Below are 19,689 nucleotides of genomic sequence, written 5' to 3'. Positions count from 1 at the left end.
GAAGGAGTAGGGATGGTGGTTGTTGGTGGTGAAGGGGTAGGGTGGGGTAGGAGTGGGGTGGTGGTGGTGAAGGGTAGGGTAGGGGGTGGTGAGTGATGTGGTGGTGGTAGTAAAGGGGCAAGGGTGGTGGGTGGTGGTGGTGAAGGAGTAGGGGTGGGGGTGAGGGTGGTGGATGATGGTGGTAAAGGGGTAGGAGTAATGAATGGTGGTGAAGGGGTAAGGGTGGGGGGCTGGGGTGGTGCTAGAACTCATTTGTTCCTAAGCCCCAGCCTTGAACCAGGCTGGGTAATTGGCTAAAACCCTGCAGCCTGGTCAGATTCATTCAGGAAACTTTTTTTTTCAATGATGGATGGCTCCAAATGGGAAGATATTGGGGCATAATGCACACACTCTCTCTCTCTCTCTCTTTCTTTCTACTAGTTTCAGGGGGAAAAACAAAGCCAAGGGGTATTTAATCTTAAAACCTGGAGTCTCCGAGACAAAGGCTTTGGAAAAAGGGTGTGTATATTTCGGACGTCTTACTTTCCCTGGAAAATTACTGCATTGTGATTTATGAGTTTATTTCTTTCAATTAGGAAATATAATAAAGGAAAGAAAGAGGGAGCAACCTGAAAAGTGAGGGGCTCTAGGATTCTGGTGCTGTCAACCAGCTCAAGTAGGGGCTCCAGCAGAGTCGGGGCTGTCTGGGCCATGCAAAGCTGCTGTGTGAACAAAGCACTGCCATGAGGACGTTCCAAGTGGCTTCCAGGAAGCAGCCGTGTGTGCTGACACGCAAGTGGACAGAGCAGTCTGGCTGGCCACCTCTCAAGACTGGTGTTTCCTAGAGCTTTCCATTGGCAAATGCTGCCTCCTGGAACTGAGGGACAAAGGTTTTGAAATAAGCCCTGGTGGGAAAGAAAGAAAAAAAATTGTGGTTAGCACAAACAACTTGAAAAAATTGCAACTCAGAGCTTTCAACCTAACTCAGAACAGTTGTTATTTATTGTTCATGTATCTTGGGTTGGACTTTCCTTCTCTGCTGATGCAAAAGCCCTCTGGATTTTTCCAAGGGAGGTGCATGCAGCTCATTACCATGGTATCTCGTGGATATTTAGAGGGCTCTTACGCAGCCCTTCTTGGCTGCCAACTCCTCTCAGACTTCAGTACCTAGGTCTTGCTGCCCTTGTCCAGGACAGAGACAAGGGCCTGGTCCAAGCTACAAGACAGAGCATTTCTAAGTCAACTACCTTGTGGTTTTAGCTATCTGAAAAGCCAAGACGGTTGTATTTTCTACTCCACTGGACCTTTAATATCAAAGACAAAGAGGGTCTAATAAGGATTTCTAAGTGATCTATGGTCTCCATTTATTTCCAAACACATATGCAGTCTGGCCTCTTGGAAAGAAAGCCAGGCTAGGTATGAAGAGAGCCTTCTCTGGTTAGTTGAAGACCAAGAGTAGGATCTGGGGAAGACCATTAGCCTTTCCCGCACGCAGGTCTCTAATCTGTAGAAACGGCACATTTTACATCAGGCGATGTGCATTTGCTGAGCTTACACTGTGCTTGGCATTCTCTGAGGTGTCCCAGACGTGGGACCTGCCACATGAGATCAGTTTAGAGGATGAGACAGATGCACGAGTAACACTCAGTTGGGTGGTAAGGGCACCTATGTAGGAACTGCAGGCACCAGTCGGAGGCAGCCAGGGAAGGGGTGGTGGAGTGGGCATCACAGGCCAGAGGCTGTGGCAGGGGCAGAGGTGTATTGTGAGCTTGGAACCAAAGCCCTGTTGGAACATAAAGGTGAGGTGGAGGGTGAGGGTCGGGCTGGAGAAGCAGGGCTAGGCATCTGTGTACCCTGGTCACCAGGCCCATTCACTACCCTACTCAGGTCCCACTCCCAAATAATCAAAGACACACCCTATGTATTTAGTAATCTTATCTTCCTAAAACAGTGACAAGAACCAGGAAGAAGACTGCTCCTCCTCCACAAAGGCCCCATGTACCCTACCCTAAGGGAGCCTCCCAGCCTATTTTGTTTAGAACCTGGCTCTAATGAGCCTGGCTCTCCAGACTCCCAGTAGATCAGAAGCACCAGTTAGGTGTGGAAGAACTTAACTCAAAGGCAGGAGGCAGATGTGCCAGTTTAGTGGGGAGCAGCAGTACAGAACTACCAGCAAGAGGGGGGCAGAAAAGGGCTCAGGGGTCAGGGTGACGTGACCAGGGGCCCTGCAGTATAGGGCAATGAGCCCCACACAACTAAGCAGGCTTTGGAGTCAACTCTGGATCAGAGCAAAGGCAGTGACTAATGACACCCAACGGCCCTTATGCTCACCAAGTGAACTGTTACCCTCTTTCCAAATCGGCCGTTTTGAAGGCTCTGGCTCTTTCTCAGTCCTAGCCTCCACCTGCCTCACTGCAGCATTTAAATGTCAGCTCCTCTCTCTGGAAGCTCTTTCCCTATAACTTCTGTGACATGACAAGTCATATCTTTCTCTTCCTTTTCTTCCCTCTCCTTCCACACTCCCAGGTGCCACTTTCCTTGGGCGCCTCCCTCTCTGCTCTCCCCTCCCTTCTAGCAGAGCAAGGTCACAGTTACTCTCAGGCCTGCAGCAGAGCACTCCCTAGTCTGGGTCTCCTGCCCTGCTTTCCCTCCCAAACTTCTAGCGTCACATTTCCAGCCACCTGCAGGACAATCTGACCTGGATGTCGATCTGTTATTCAAACCAGTGTGTTCCAACTGGATGTCTTCATCACTATTGGGTCTTTGAAAATGCTCTGGCCAGTCTATGTGTCTATTATAAAACTCTGTTTCCTTCTCGATCAGTTTTCACTTTTTCCTAAATCCCTCCAGCTTCTCTGCCCCCTCTCTGAGTCTACTGAACCTCAGTGACACCTCCAGGCTTTCTGTCTTGTTATCTTTCAACAACACTACAGCAGGAGTCTGCTTCTCCCCTGGACACACGGGCACCTTTGTCTTTCTGTCGCATCTATACTGGTTTTCTTCGAGTGCGAGTTGCTGTCCCTACCCTGACCAAGACCTTTGCATCCCCCAAACTCTTGGCCTGGCATTGGATGACTCTCAATATCTGAGAGAAGCTAAAACAGCAAAGGATACTCTACCCAGAGAAACTGCAGCTAAGACGCCCCCCTGCACACGTCACATGCAACTGGGGGATGTCACATACCCTCTAAGCTAATTCCTGATTCAGTGTCTGCAGGCCTCCCCTCCCCCTCCTTCTGGCATGCACCGTTGTCCACTCTGGGATTTGTTCAGGTTTAGGTCAAATGCCCTTGCTCCTATCAGGTCTTCCCTGGTCATCAGGTTGTCTTCCTACACACACACATTCTTTGTGCTTCTGGGGTGCCGGTCCCATGAGCATGTGTTTGGCCTGCTGGGCCACAGTGCTGTCCCCTGAAATGCCTGAAATGCCTGAAATGCAGGAGCACAGCCTGCTCTCAGCGACACCCCCCCCCCCCCAGCTCAGGATGCTGTCTGTAGGTAGTGCTTGGCATAAAGCTTGGTGGCTTTTTTTTTGAGACAGGAGCCTCCAGCTGTCCCCCTGGGTAGAGTGATGTGGCATCACAGCTCACAGCAACCTCCAACTCCTGGGCTCAAGCGAGTCTCCTGCCTCAGCCTCCCAAGTAGCTGTGACCACAGGTGCCCACCACAACGCCTGGCTATCTTTTGGTTGCAGCCGTCATTGTTGTTTGGCGGGCCCAGGCTGGATTTGAACCCACCACCTTGGGTGTATGTGGCTGGTGCCTTAGTCACGTGAGCCACAGGCGCCGAGCCAAGCTTGGTGGCTTTAATGAATGTAACTCGACTGTAAGAAGCAGTTACAGCATGTCGATTACAGGCTATTTAAGAAGGTGGGAGAGAAAGTAACCCCAGATGGGTGACAAGTGTGATATTTAGGTACTGACAGAAAAAAAAACTTCAGTCCTGTTTTAAATTTCAAACTATGCCAACAATTAGTGAGAAAGAAAGAAAAAGCACTCCCTGGCATCCACTCCCAATCAACCCAGCCCTAAGTGAGCTGAACTGTCACCTTCTCTGGTACTTATGACCTTACCCATCAATGGCACCATGCCACAATCCTCCATAAGGGGGACTGTGATGAGGTAGAAGGAGCCCTAGACTGAGGCGAGGCCAGGCAGGGCAAGGGAAACCTTGGGCTCTGTTCCCCTATGGTAAGCAGGGGCAATAAGCCCACCCTGCTATGTTGCTTGTGTGGGATAATGTATGGGAAGGGACACTGTCAACCGTTGGCCACCACCAGATGTGAGGGCCATTCACTCATCACATGTTTCAGCTGCGGCTACCTCCCCAGCAGTCTGGAGGTGCTTTAGGGGGTCAGAGATGGACAGGCTGCTGCCAGCCTCCACCGCACAGGCCCTGCCGTACAAGGTGCGCTGTGCAGCGTGACCCACCCAGCGCCGCTTTGGAGGAGGGCAGAGTGGTGCCCCCTTCCCTAAGTCACAGGTTAGAGCATACTGTGGAGAGGCCGCAGTTAATCTGTACACTGTGGGCTCCCCGGCTGCTGATGGGCATGTGGTACAGCTCCTGCACTGACCTGGGGTTGAAATAGGTCTGGGGTGCTTTCTGTGCCCCTAAAACCCACCAGCCCCCAGCCCCAGAGTCACACTGGGTCCTGAAGCAAATCTCATCAGCTCAGTTTTTCCTTGGAAACTTCTAGGGGAAGGGGTTGCAATACTGCAAACGCCTTGCACAAAAAGGAGCAAGAGGGAACATGCTTTAAAGGCAAGCTCTTTTCTTTTCAGAAAGTTCTAAAGTTTCCTGTTCTGTCCTGGGCTTTCCCTGCCAGGGCAAGCTGCATGCTGCCAGAGGGAAGCGTGGAGAGGGCTATTTAAAGGCACGAAGATGCTAGCAGCTGTTTCCAGTGAGTGCTTCTCAACTTGGAGCCTCATTAAGTCAGTTAGGGGAGGGGGTGGGGGAAGGGGGGAAATGACAACTGGCTCCCACCCATTTATAGATTTTTTTAAAGCACTGTTTTCATTTATTTCACTTTTTATCAGAGAAAATGGAAAGCTGCCCAGAATACAGATTGCTAATGGCACAAGAGATCTGTCATCTTTTAGAAAATCTTTGACCCAAAGACAAAGTATGTGGTAAGCTTTGAAAATGTGTTATGGGTGTAGTGAGGTCTCCTCACCTCCCCATTAGCTGGGCAAGTGGGGCCTGCAGTCAAGCTCCTCATTGCACTCACACTGGAAGAGAGTTTATTTTTAGACCAAATTAGAGCTCAGCATGCCTTCGGACAAAATGAAGTTCTGACCTTCTTCACTGATCTTGGCCCCTTTGCTCAGGGTTTCATAAAGTCATATCTTAGCCCAATCCAAGTATCGGGAGAGTGAAACTTAAAGACTGGTAGGTTTTCTATGAATTCAGAGCAGAAGACCCGGCCCTCAGCTCACAGGCATGGCAGGGGAAGGGCTAGACTGTCCTTGGACTAGGAGTCAGGGAACCGGAGTGCACAGTGGGTCTACTTTTCTGGGCTTTAGGATAGGAATAAATCTCTTCCCTTTTTCTTGGCTTTGGAGCTGGGCCGATGATCCCAAGGCCTGCAGGCTGAAGGACAAGAAGGATGGGTAATATAGTACAGGCCAGGCTGGGCTCAGGGCCTGGCCAGGCCTCTCTCTAGCTGGATCACTTGGGCAAGTGACTTCAGCTTTCCTTTCCTCATCTATAAAGTGGGAATAACTGTGCCCACCTTAAAGGTTCTTATGAGGATTAAATGAGATGGTCCAAGTAAGCAGATGGCCTGGTACCTGGCACAGTACAAGATCAACAGATATCAACTGTTACCACGGGTACCAAGGTGGGCCCCAGGGGGAGTGACTCTGAGTTTGTGGAAATAGCCAGAAGCACATGTGAGTACAGAAGAGGGAAATCTCATGTGGAAGGAGAGGTCCGAGGGTCCTTGTCTTCAGTTCATCCTGAAGACGCCCTGTGGCGTCCTGGATCAGGCCCTTCCCTCTATCAGACTGAACTGGCAGTTGGAGGCACAGATATGGCCACTCTCAGGATTGAGTACTTGAGGTCATGAGGACCTCTGCATCTTTTGAGACTCAGTCCAAAGTGGCTTGTGGGACACCTGTGGTACTGAAGGGTGAACTTTGCAGCCAGAAGCACCTCCAGGGCCTTATTTGTCTTTGCCCAAGTCTGCAGGAGCGCTTCTTGGGTGCAGTTTCGGTTGAAGGCGTAATCATGAACAGGGTCACAGTTGTTGACCAGAGGGGTGTTTAAGAATCACGTGGCTCTGGCTGCCACGACAAGGGTGTTAGCTGGCCCAGTTCTCAACCAAATCCCTGTCTGTCCAGGACAACATGGATGGTGAAGGGGAGGCAGTGGGGGAAGTGGAAAGAGCACTGACCCAAGAGGCAGAAGACTCACAGCTCTAATCCAGGCCCTGGCTCGTATTGTCATCTTGAACTGGGACTCAGTTTCTCACCGACAGCAGGAAGATTTACACTTGATGACCTCTAAGTGCCACCCAGTTAAGGTCTGAGACATCATCTATATGACCTTGAGCAAGACACCTAACCTTTTTGTGTCTTGATTCTTCATCTGATAGATTCAGACACTAGCGCCTATCTTCAAGGAGCCTGTGAGTAGCACAGAAGTGTGTATAAGGCTACGAGACCAGGGCCCAACACATCACAGGTTTTAGTAGGTGGCGGCAGTGCCATAAAGGTGATGGCAGTAGTAGTTATTATTTGGAAAATTTTCACAAATGGGGCAGGGTTAGTGAACACTACAGAGCTCCAAGACTGTTCCTCTTGGCCATCCCTCTGCCATCTGCCCTAGGGCTTGGGGAGCTAGAGAGCTCATAACAAGATGCCAGGGGCAACAATGTCTGGGACATTATGTAATTGCTGGGTTCTAGGGTAGGGGCTCTAGGGAAGCTGAAGACAGTGGAGAGAAGGAGCCATAGGGGAAATGCTCAGAGGCCTTGGGGTGGAGGCTGGGAGGAATCTGCTCAACAGGTCTCATCAAAAGGGTTTCAGTCTACTGGAATGTATTAAACAGATCTTTTCAAAAGAATAAAAATCCATAAAATTGATATCTGACAATATGAATCAATATTGCTTAAACAAATGAAAACAAAAACAGAACACATAGCCCAAAGAGGTTGGGAACTCTGGAGTAAGAGGGGACCACCTAAAGGAGGTTAAGCTTTGCAAATTTGCCACCTGCCACACTGTGGAGTGCGGCGAGGATCGTGCTTCCCATCTTATAGGCCAGAAAACAGAGGCTTAAGTTAAAATACCTGTCCCATGTCACTCCAACCTGGGTGCCACTGGAGCCCAGTCATGTGGATGAGACCTTGTGGTCCTACCATCTTTAGTCTTCTTTACTTGGGACTTTTCATTTTGCATGAGCCTAACAGTGCCTTCTTCCAAAACAGAACTTGAATTATGGAATTTAAAAATCCCCCCCGCCCCACTTTTTTCTTGACAATTGTAAGATGAGCCTTATAATATTTGCTAGAGTCAGGCTGATGTAGTGGGGTGGGACAGGGTAAGAGAAGTGGTTCAGGGACATGACTCTAACTGTCAAGATCAAGGACATAAATCAAGTCAGAGGTCATTTTTGCAAAAAGAGGCAAGTTCCAAACATCTAAGGCTCATTGCTTTTTCTAGTTTTCTTCTGCAGCTGTGACTTCAACTAGCACATGTTTTTAATCAGTCATATGAAAACCGATTGTGGTCTGCAAATCAAAGCCGTCCTGTAAATAGTGTAAGACAAGTCCCGCTAATCATGCCTCGTGGTCTTGCCTTGCCCTCACTGTCCTGAACTGCCGCTGTAAATACTGACTCACTTGGGGTTACACTCCTCATGTCAAGGGTCATCCCTACAATGGGATCTCCACAAAAAGACCTGGTCCTATTTCAATGCCCTCCACCCCAAGCTCTCCAGAGGTCCCATCATCTAACTGTGAGTGCCTCCGTGGGCAAGTGACTGGCACACTGGGAGCATGCTTTGTGGTTGTGCCTCAGGCATTGGCAGTCTGGCTCTCGGGTGTGGGCTTTAGGAACAAACAAGCGGTTGTAACTGGCTCACAGACGCAGTCTTGCTGAATGTGCCAACCCTGTGCAGGCCTGGTTTGTTTTCAGGGGTCCAAGCTTGCAAAACAAGGAAATGAACAGACTTGGGATGTGAGGCCTCAATGGCACACGGAGAACGTATCACATGTTCACAGCTTCAGGCTGAGGCCTTTCCCCTCAGCTGGAGCCCATCTCGTCTCTGCCCAATTCCCCAGCATGCTGGGCCTCCAACCATGGGCCCAGCTAGGGTCTGCCTCACATCTGAGATGTTTAGGTTGGTGTCTAGACTATGTCTCACATACCTCGGCCTCCTCACCTGTGACAAAGCTGAGACTGTGGTCTCAGTACATGTTGAATTAAATCAAATGCCATTTTAGGAGGACTTCAACAATGACCAAGTGAGATCCATTTCTAGACATCAGAGTATCGGGATAAAATCTGGTTCCTGCTAAATTATAGGGTATTTTTAAATACTTACTAAAGCAATCAAAATTACGGGGTAGTCCTCTCTCCCTCTGAGGCCTCTGAAACTTGGCCAGTTGCTTTGTGGTAGGAGCAGCCGGTCCCTGCAACTGCAGGGGCATCTCTGCTCCCCTGGCGTCCCCTGGAGCAGCCCGTGAGAGGAGCACTGGGAGAGGGCAAGGCCAGCTGGACAGATGAGAGGCAGGGCCATGGTAGTCCCAGGGGGCTCCTAAGCCTCCTCCGTCACAGGCCTGGCTTCCTCTTCTGGGCTGCAACCCAAGTACCGACCATTCTCCTCCACGTGCTGTAAACTCCCTGAGAGCAAGGCCCACTGGCCACATTCATCCATTTTTGCAATGCGGCCTTGAGGATAGTGCCCAACACAAAGCAGCTCAATAAACATTCCTCTAATAAATGTAAACGTTTGGCTCATTTAAAGATGTACTTTATAGTGACAGAATTTTGTAACAGAGAGAAACCTTGGAGGTCATACAGTCCAATTATTACAAGGGAGTGAAAAGCAAAGGCCTGAAAACTTAAGATGGTCCTTCCGATACATGCATCAATTTCATGCGTAAATTAATACCTGCCCCCAAAGGGTTGACCTGAAGCCCTAGAGCTAACAGGTGGAGTTCAAGCCAGTCTCCCCCACCCCCAATCTCCTTCCTCTCAGGCTGATACTGTTTCCTTCATAACTTTTCATCAGGGAGCAGCGGAGATGCCTGATGAGAGGCAGGGATGGCACTGTGGCCATGAGGCTGCTGAGAGAGGCTGGTCCAGCTAGTGGGCTGGGGGCTAAGGGATATAGTGCTGCCCTAGGCCTGTGTTCACTTGGTCTCCCCACCTGTGCCTGCCGGGTGTGTGTGGAGGGCAAGTCCTCTGCTTACTCTGCCCATTTCTGCACAACAGGAGCTCAGCACAGGTCATGGTGTGACAATGGGTGTCCACAGAGGGTCCAGGGGTCTTGCCATAGTCTTGGCCAGGAAAAGGATCACTCCTGAGGCTCACCTACTGGGGAGAAGCAGGTGGCCTGTCTGAATGAGGCCACTGAGTCACCATGAAGATCACAGATTACTTTCCACTTCTTAGTCCGCAAAAGGGGAAAAACCAGGGATGACCAGGCCTCAAGTGACACCCTAGCAGGGTGGCCAGGCCCCAAGAAACACCACAGCTGGGAGGGTGCCTCAAGGTTTCCGCTTAGTGTTGCCAGCCTCCACAGGACAGTGCTAGATCCCCAGAGGACTGAGAACACTTAGAAAACCAACTCTCTGGGGACATGCAGTAATCTCTTCTCCAGAGAATCTATCTAAGGCTTTGAACGGTTGTCCGCCTGGTTGTCAATTCAGTCTCTCCCTCTAGATCTCAGCATCTAGAGGTTGCACACTGCTGCTTGGGTCCCTGCCTGCTGGCTTTTCAACACAGCCATTGGTCACCCTGGAGCTCCTGGTATTTACTCTCCTGGAGGGCTGTTTACAGACAGCTGTTGACAATCTTAGGGGAGGGGCAGCAAGACTGCTATGGTCCCTCCTCTTTCACCCTAATCCCCTTCACAGCTGAAAGAATGCCCCAGATACCTGGTTCCCTGGAGACAAAAAAGCAGCACTTCCCAAAGAAGACACAGCTTAAGGCAGTGGTTCTCAACCTTCCCAATGCCCAGATGTATTTTTATTGTTACAAAGGGGTCGAGACCCATAGGTTAAGAACCACTGACTTAAGGGGAGAGGATGCCCACACAGCGTGCTCCCTGCTGGGGTGCAGTGGCCTTCTGTAAACAACTGCCTTCAGTGGAGAAAGGAATTCTCCCAGGGGAAGTCTAGGTTCTGCTAGGATTGGGATATGGAAGTTCCACGCAGGCTGGCAGAGGGCAAACCTTGTACCAGGTGGAGAGCCTTGTGGGTTCTCTAGAAAGGCCAGGGACAAAACACAGGTGCAAGAGACCCAAATGCTCTCTGGTCTGCAGGGTTCACTCCACACTGCCTTGGGGCCATACACATACTGGCAGGAGGTCATTCTGTAGCCCTAGTTGCCACTTACGGAGGGTGGGGGGGGGAGAAAAGAAAGGAAGGGCACATACACAACATGGACAAATGACATCCACACACGGTGTAAAGCAAACTTGTCCAACTAGTGGGCTGGGTCCTGACCAGCATTAAAATAAAGTGAAATAAAATCAGAGGGCATCACCTGTGGCATTTTTGTTTGAGTTATAGACACCAGATTAAGGAGTGAAATAAATGTATTGCTGTGGATTGTGGTAAACAAACAAACAAACAAACAAGCAAACGAGCGAACAAAAACAACTAAACCCGGTCTGGGAACCCCGGGGTACCAGGGAAGGGAGGTGCCTACTTCATGCTGGTCATCATGCTATTTGTTTTCATCTGTAGTACTTTACATTTACTCCTCCTAACAGGCCTACTACCTGGTTAAGAGCTTCTATTTTTGCCAAAGAGAAACCTGTCATTCAGAGGTGCCAAGTAACTTTTCTAAGATCACACAGCTAACAGGTGACAATGAATCCAAAGCTACTTAAATCTAAAGGGAGCATTCTCTCCATGCTACCAGTGGAAAGAGTGATGGCAATTGATTTGGGAGACTTGGGCTCCACCTCCAGCTCTGCTGTAAAACACGGAATCATTTTTGTTTCCTCTCCTACAAGATGAGGAAGTAAGATAGATGATTTCTAAAGTGTTTTCATTTGGTGATCTTCCACCCCCCAGTCCTTGTTTTAGTGGTATTTTAATCTCCTCCATTAAACCCTTCCTGGAATTGCCAACATCCCGGTGACTTACTGCCAACCCCCATTACCCCTATATTTGTTTTTATAAAACCCCATATGGCCCTCTCTCTGGTAAGTTTGTGTGTCGACTGGTACCATTAGCCCTCATCTAGGGACCTGCGTTGGGAGGCTTTTCAGCAGAACTGTACTGTGATAATAACAGACAAAAGGGATGAACTTGACTTCCTTATTTCCCCATGTGGTTCTTGAAAGTACTAGGGCACCCTAATGAAGAATGTGGGCTACCCTGTGTGCCTGGGAGGAGGAAAAGGAATGTAAAAAGGGTGTGCACAGCTTGCCCAGGAGACATGAGAGGCCCCATGAATGTTCTCCAAACAAAGAGCCCCAGAAGAGCAAAAGGGTACTCAGAAGGTTCCCATAAAGCAAAGGTCATCTGGCATCTTCAAATTCCCTGGGGTAGTTGAGAAGTAATACCTCTGTGAAGTACTGTAAAATGGGCGGCATTAGAATCCTGACATAATGCAACTGTGGACTGGGGATGGGAGTCTAGAGTTAAGATTGCTGCCTGCTTCTCACTTGTGATGCCACCTTGGGTAAATCACTTCACCTCTGTGTGCCCCAGATGCCACATCTGTGAAGTGAAGGGATGGTTTCTGAGTTTACTAGGTGTGATATACTATTATCCATTATTATTATTATTATTATTGCCTTGGTATCAATCCAATCACTTTAGCCAGAGACAGTTTCTTAAGTGGAAGCGGTAATTTAATAAATGACCTGTGCTTTGCAGGAGGGGTCCCTTCCAGAGCCTTAATAAGCATCATCAGAGGTATTGGACACGTCTGAGGTCTCTATGTATGTCCCCTTTGTTTCCAGATCTGACTTGGGACCCTAAGAATGATAGCCAGTATCCATCTGGAACATGACCCTTCTGTTCTTCAAACCCTCAGACAACCAAACGTGCCCACATTTATGGATAGCTCCTGTGCAGTAACGGGGTGGTTCCTGCATCTGAACAGGGCCCTGGCCTCAGGCACACGCAGACACTTGACTCCCAGAATGGCACGCTAACCCTGAATGGCAGTCGTGGCCTTTACTTTCAGGATTAGGGGCCAACTCCTTCTTACTACTATTGCTTTGGAACAAGTGGAGCAGAATTTCTGCCTCAAGTTTGCTTTCTCGTCTGCTTAGAACTATGCGGGGGCATTACCCAGCAGGCCAGACGTCTAGCCCCTTTAATGACAATAATAACAATTTACATTCATAGAAGGCCTTTCATCGGAGATCTTAAAGTGTATCACAAACAATAATTAATTCCCCTTTGCAAGTCTGGGAGCCAACTAAGTTGGAACCCCTTTACTTTGCAGGTAAAGGGTACTTTCCTGGGCCATGCAACATGTTGGGGGCCTCCCCACCTTCCATAAACCTACCCACACTCAGGGCCTGGTCTAAGCCTCCAGCCCTCCAAAGAGCCTACTGCCACCAAGCCCAGGCCACACCCATTTGTCCCACCTCTGAAGCTCCGTAACACAAGTTGCTGAGCCACTCACCTGTGCTGATCAGACACTCTCATGGAGAGGAGACCATAGGCTCCTGTCAGGGCACTTCCTGGGTGATCCTCAACGGAGGTATGCTGCCTGCATACTTCTTGTGATAGGAAGCTCCCTGCTTAAAGGCACCTCTAATGTTCTTCCTGCTTCTGGGAAGGAGCTGCAATCTGGGCCCTCTTTCTGCCCTCTGGAGCAAAGCAGTCCTACATTAACTAAGGTTGCCAGTTGGTGTCTCTGGTATTCAAGTTTTCTACTTCTATGGTCACCCCTGGGCGGAGCCTGGTGGCACCTTACTGAGGCTCAGAGACCCTGTGAACCAAGTGGCGGGGGCAGCAAAGGCGCTGCCATTCACTGTGTGCCCCGAGGCTGGGCTGCCTCTCTGAGCACTGCAGGCAGGAGTTGCCTGAGTGTTGCTGGCTCTGGGGCCCTGGGTCTGCCAGTTTTCAATGCAGTAGGTATTGAAATACTCTCTTTAGACTCCACTCCTTCCCACCTCTGGGGTGTAAACACGGAACTTCATTTCTGGGGATTCAACTCAGTGACACAGAAACATGCTGATCTTCTGTTGGGTGACTGACTGAATGAATATCCTTCCTTCCTAAGGATCCATTCTTAAGTTTGTGCAACAACTGTCAATTGCCATCATCTATCTGGCTTTTTTGGTTTTTGTTTTTTTCTTTAACTAGAGAAAAGGATGCATCAATGTTGAGCTGGTAACTGACACAAGGACAAGAACTAAATGGCCATCCCATCCCCAAGAGAGTTAGCAGCCAGGGAGACATCAAGACACAGGTTGGGGACGGTGGGGGGGGGGGGCAGTGAAATCCTTTGTTGAGTTTATTTTTAAAAGCTAGACCTTCTGGGGAAACCAGCAACTCCCTAGAATGATTTCTGGGTCCCTGCTGGTTTGCTTTATGGCCTCCCTCTGCCAAGAGCACATTGTTTGGGTGAGATTTTTCTCACAGTGGCTTACCATGGAAGGAATTTGGAGCATGCATTAAAAGCTGTTGTTTTCCTAAAACCTGCACCATACGACCATGAGGTTTGGTTTGTGATGATACAGCCTTACTCTGCTTTGATTTCACATGATTCTTACTCTCTGTCCTAGAATCAGGGGTGATCGTTTGGGGTGGGATTTGGCCTGGGTTATTAATCTAGGGAATGCTTGAGAAAAGAAAAATGGGGTGACTCTTTAAATGTCGTTTTGTGACAAAGAGTAATCATTCTGTATCAGATTAAGAGGGAAGAATGTGGATTTTGGAGTCTGAGAGAACTGAATTCAAATATGGATCTATCACTTGTTAGCTGTCTGTGTATAAAAGTCCTTGAGTCTCTGCTTGTTTCTCTCCAGTGGGGCCGTGGTGGTGGTTCTGCGGTAACAGTGCCAGGCAAATGGTCAGAACTCAAGTTGTATTAGTTTCCTTTCCTCCTCCTCCCTAAGGCCATCACAGAGCTAAGTAAACACACACTGAGGAACTCTTGTTTCACTTCAACTCAGCAAATGTTTATTGAATAGCTTCTATTTAGAAGAGTCTGCACCTCCTGCGGCCACTGTCTAATTCAGTGATTTTCAATAGGTGTGCCTCGTGGCAGACTGGTGTACTCTGAGAGGATCTTAGGTGTGCTGGGACAAATTTTAAAGATTATTAATTCTTTTTGAAAGACCTTCAAAGCACAGTAAGTATGTTTTTAACTCTTTTTTTCTTTTGGATTAACATAATTTAAGTGTGCCACAGAATTTTAACTATAGGCTCAAGTGTGCCATGAGATAAAAACGGTGGAAAAACACTGGTCTAACTAGTAGCCGGCACCAAGAGGTTTCTGGTATTTGCTGAGGAGGTGAATGAACTAACTTGCTGGTCAGTGTTTTACAGTTTCTAATATGCTCTTCGAACAGCCTTATTTTAACCCCAGCAACACTCACAGGTATGAAACAGGTCCCAGGCGTCTCCTCCTGCTGTGTACGTGAAGAAGCAGGCTTGGAGAGAGGAAGTAACTTGCCCTCTGTCGGGCATGTGGTAGAGGCAGAGTGAGACCTGAGTGAGGGCCAGCACCCTGCCAAACAGCACGCTGCCAGCCCTGCAGGGTCTTCTGTGCCTTCTGAGGCCACTGACTCAGACTCGAGTCGCAAAATTTACCATAAAAATTCAGTAAAAGAAGCCCCCACCCTTTGTACAGTTCAAGAATCTCAACACACACTTTGTATTGCTAACTACTACAGCGAAGAAGCCCTTTCTGGGTGCAACCACGTTCCACTAGAAGGGCCCTGCTGAGTGCGGGTCCCCAAGCCCCCACGTTGGGCATAGCACACTCCAGCTCTACGTGAGCGGCAGCATGACACACCCGGTGACCTGATGTAGGAAGTTTTGGGGACTAGAGACATTTGCCAGCAGGCAGTCCTCTTCTTCTTAGGCCCTGGGCCTTGGGTCCGGTGCTGATGTACCCAGCTGTCCCTGTGTCGACTTCATAGGCTCCTCCAGCCTCCCCAGAGAGTGCGACAGCAATGACGTGTGTGTGCTGCCCTTTACCTTCCCGACTGCATCTTTCTAGGTCACGGGGAGGGAAGTGCTATGGCCACAGGACTCCACCGTTCCTTAACATGGTGCTCTGTACATTTTAGGGGCTCAGAGCAGTAATGAGCTGCATTCCCTCAGCTCCCAGGGCTCTTCGAGAACCAAGAAAACAGGACAGGAAGCAGATGTTAAATCCCCTGTTTCTGGGGGCTGTAGCCTTTCTTCCTACTCCTCCTGCCTCTGAGCTGCTGGGAACCGCTGAGTGATGCAGAATGAAGCAGGTAGTTCAGGAATCTTTCAAAATCTGCTCACATGGCTGGCCCAAATACACTTTCCACCATGAATTGTGGGGTGGAAGTCAGATCTGACCACAGGGCTGTTTCACCCACAGAGAGCTCATCACAGCCTTCTTAAAACCACTCTGACAACACATTCTGAGGACGGGTGTCCTGGAGGAATGTCGTCACTGCACACACCGCGCAGCATGTAATCCAATGCCTTGAGAGTGAGGTCAGTTGCCCCCACCATGAGCCTGTCTCTTCTGGACCTCTGAGCACATTTCTTTGTACTGCCTTTGAAATTTAACTATGTGGAAAATTATGTACATTCCTTAAGTTGAGCCAGTTTTAGGTCAGCAGTTGGCAAGGAAAAGCCAGGGCTGGGGCGCTCCAAAGTAAGCACCTGAACCAGAGCAGGGCCTGCAGTGCTGCCAGAGGACTGTCTCTGCTCCCAGCCTGGGTGTCCATCCTCAGGCCTGAGATGGGAGCCATACTGGCCCTGCAGCACTGCTGAAGAGGACACAGGTGATGGGGTGTGCTGAGGGCTGCAAGCTCGCCTGGCTGCTTACTGAGCTGTGTGCTTGCCCAGGGTTAGGTGCCCAACAGAAAGGAATGGCTTTTTCTTTATCCAGAGCTATTAGTCAAACTCTGAACCAACCTCAAAGAGGGAGACCTTTTTCTAGTTCACATAAAGGTTCTTTGCAGGCCACGGTGACCCTAGGAAGAGGACCATTGATCTTGTGTTTGGGGTTCCATATTATGCATCTGGTGCACTAACATGCATATGAGGAACTCACTGGCATGTAAATTCTGTAAATTAAAACCTTATTTGAATTGGCTTTGGGGAAGAAAGTGAGAAGGAGTACTTCCTTCCTAGTCTGCATCATCAGAACCCATTTCTGTTTTTCTTACCCACAACCCAGTGAACTGCCCCATGGTGTGGCTATCCCACTGCTCAGACAGATGGGGGTTGGGGTGGGCTTTGGGTGGCCAGACAGGTTCTGGAGGGCAGCATCCGGCTCCCTTTCCTGCCACGTTTATCAAGTGGACGAACCAGTACGCTCTTCCAGGTGGATACAGATGGGCTGTCCCACTTTGACCCATGCCACTGAAGACAGTCAGATCTACACAGCTGGGATATCTTTTTTCCAAAACTAGTTGACAGTGTGGGTGCCAGAGTCACCAGACCAATAAACAAATATAGAGATGTGGCAAAATACACTCTGTAAAAATATAGCAAAATAAACTCCCACCTTTTGTAGAATTCAACAATCTCAAAGCATGCTTTGAAGTGCTTGCGTCTACAGGGGAGAAAGAGGCCCTTTCTACTTAGCCACTTGTTAGTTACTTCAGGAGCTCTTTCTGTAAGAGAACTGTCCCAAGTTCAAAAGCCTGACTTTGAAAACTCTAGAGATTATCTAGTCTAGGGATCAGCAAACTTTTTCCCTAAAGGCCAAATAGTAAATATCTTCAGCTTTGCAGGCCAGATACTCTGTTGTAACAATTCAACCACAGATAAACCAATGAGTGTGGCTGTTTTCTGATAAAACTTTATTTATAAAAACAGGCTAGCTGGCTTTGCCCTTTGGGCTGTTGTCTGCCTAGCCCTTATCTTTCCCAACCCTTCTTTAAGCAGAGTAGGAGAGACAAGTGACTCCCTTACAGTCACAGAACCATCTGGCTGTATACCCAAGGCCATGGCCTGACTTCTGTGGCTTGGTGGGAGGAACAGAGTCACTGCTGTGGGCCTGAGGGCCACCAATCCAGACACCAAATGGCCACTTGTATAACTAGATTTTAACTAACACTTTTAACTTTATCAGGGAGGACCAAAAGCCAAGTGGAAATCATGGGTTAAAATCTATCTGCAGACTAAATCTAAGGTTAAAGCCCAAAGGGATTGGGAAAGACAACCTGCACATCAAGCTGGCCTTGCAAAGATGTAACCATCGGTTACATCCTCCTGAGTATTTGTTGCTAATGTTCATTCACCTGCAGACTCAGACACAATCTTAAAAAGTCTCTGGTGAAGGAAAGGCTAGGAAAAAGGGGAACAGGAGCTAGAAAGCCACTGCACTTGTCAGTGAACAATATGAGAAGAAAACAGCAAATTCATTTTTTCCAGTCAGCAGCTAGTCAAACGTCTAACAGTATGTAAGTGGTCAGAGAGGACAAGCCCTCTTGTCCAGGGCTGAGAACAGGTTGTTTTGGCTGTCAAAGCATTTTCAAAACAAGTTTTCTGGGTCTCATGACAGGTTGTGGCAAGAACAAGAAAATAAAAAGAGTGGAAGATCCCATGATCGGCTGCTCTCGGCTTCCACGTGGGCTGCCCTGCCTGTACGGTCAGGTTTGCTGTCAGTGTTCAGATAAAGCTGGTCTTAGGGTTAATACTACCCTGCCAGTGACACCATTTAATAAAATGATTCCTCTAAGAACTCTCTGGCAGCCAGATAATTATTCTAGTCTGGGAGTAATAGGTCAAAGTCACTCTTAAACCCAAGGGTGCTATTCTGCTCGACTACGCCCTGCTTTGTTTTAATTTTCACCTCAGGTTACATGGACAAGTTATTCCCTTGAAACTGAGGTAAAAGCTATCTGCTCTGAGGTGGATTTTTCCATCTCAACCACAGAACACTTGGTGGTGGGGGGAGGGCAAAGAAAACAGCAAGGAGGCACTAACGGGGAGGGAGGTCATAGAAAGTGCCCGTAGCTCTCCACAGTGCTGGTGTTGCTCTTAGGGGCTTAGTGGACTCTGCCTGAGGAGAGGAGGAGTCAGGGCATACAGCTGGGTGCGGCAGTGCTGAAGGACACGCTGCCAGTGGAGGTCTGCAGGGCTACTTAGCAAGTAATCCAGAGAAAAGATCCAGACACCATCCAAACAGGCACACTAAGACTTCTCAGATCCCCTGAACTATTACTGGAGATCCCAAGCTAGAAGACAGAGACCAAGACTTAAGTTCAGACTCCAATTCTGAAGAGCTGTGTGACCTTGGGCAGAGCATGTCCCTTCTGGGGTCCTCCTTCATTTCACTTCTAAAGTGAGGCAGCTGGATTGTCCTCCCAGCTCTGAATCCGTGGTCCTCAGATGACTCGAGCATGGTGTGCTCAGTCCACCACCACCATGCTCGGATGGTTGTCTCGTCTCAACTCACTCACACCATGCATCTCTCCACAGGACAATTAAAGGTCCTGCTGTTGGCAGTGTTCCTGGAAAAAGCTCTGCAAGAGGGCACTCTACCCAGAGGCTCCTCTTATTCTATGAGGCATGCTATCAGATCACAAAGGCCGTCTTCATTCTGCCAACTGTCTGGGAGAATGTTCTGAGGGAAGACAAGAAAATCTTCCCTGGGACCATGTCTGTTCCCAGAGGCTGGAAAGGCTGCACACGTGGAGGCTGGTATAAGACATTCTTCCCTGATTCACCCCTAATTCCCCCAAAACACACACAGTGGGGCCCATCACCATCTATCATCTCCGCCAGGAAGTGATTTGAAGGCACTGCCCAAAGCAGGCACTGTGGAGCCTTCATTACCCAAGAGAGAGAATACCCCGAGAGAAAAGACTAGAAGGCGGGTGACCCCCTTCCCTAAATGCACACAGACTGATCTGGCTGATTCCTCAGCACAGGATGCTCAGCTAAATTTAAATTTCAGACAAAAGTCAGACAAGTGACTTTTTAGTAGAAGTATGTCTTAAATACTGCATGGGGCATGCTTGTACTAAATTCTTTGTTATTTATTTGATGTTTAACTGGGTGCCTTTGTTTTTAATTACTAAGCCTGGCAATCCTAACTCGGAAGAACCCGAGTGAGTTTCTGAAAGCTCTGGGCACTGAGGTGGCAACAAAGGGGTGGAAGGACATACGACAAACAGTTCTTCTCGATGTTTCGTGAGCATGGCCCTTAGTTTCCACCACCTTTATTAAAATTTCCAAGGTCAAGAAGGCTATATTATGATTTATAGATTGCTACCAAGGCAGATCATTGTGCCAATATGTAATCTGTTAACTAAAGAAAAACCTTACTGTTTACAGAAGAAAAAGATCAAAGTCTTAGCATGGCAGTTAATAACCACAGCTATTTTTTTTTTTTTTTTTTT

General features: G+C 48.7%; 1 protein-coding gene across 1 annotated transcript in view; it reads right to left on the bottom strand.

Moving 5' to 3' along the window:
• Positions 1-420: 420 nt before the first annotated feature.
• The window catches only part of BABAM2 (BRISC and BRCA1 A complex member 2), a gene marked incomplete at its 5' end in the record, with an annotated part of 402,516 nt that continues 383,247 nt past the window's right edge, over positions 421-19,689 (bottom strand). The window contains one exon of the mRNA XM_012803778.1: positions 421-884. Coding sequence (XP_012659232.1) covers positions 821-884 — 64 coding nt within the window. The remainder of the gene's footprint in view (positions 885-19,689) is intronic.

This window comes from Otolemur garnettii, unplaced genomic scaffold (genome assembly GCF_000181295.1).
Source record: "Otolemur garnettii isolate 467f Iridium unplaced genomic scaffold, OtoGar3 scaffold00022, whole genome shotgun sequence".
Classification (NCBI taxonomy): domain Eukaryota; kingdom Metazoa; phylum Chordata; class Mammalia; order Primates; family Galagidae; genus Otolemur; species Otolemur garnettii.
This window is presented reverse-complemented; position numbering and strand designations above follow the sequence as displayed.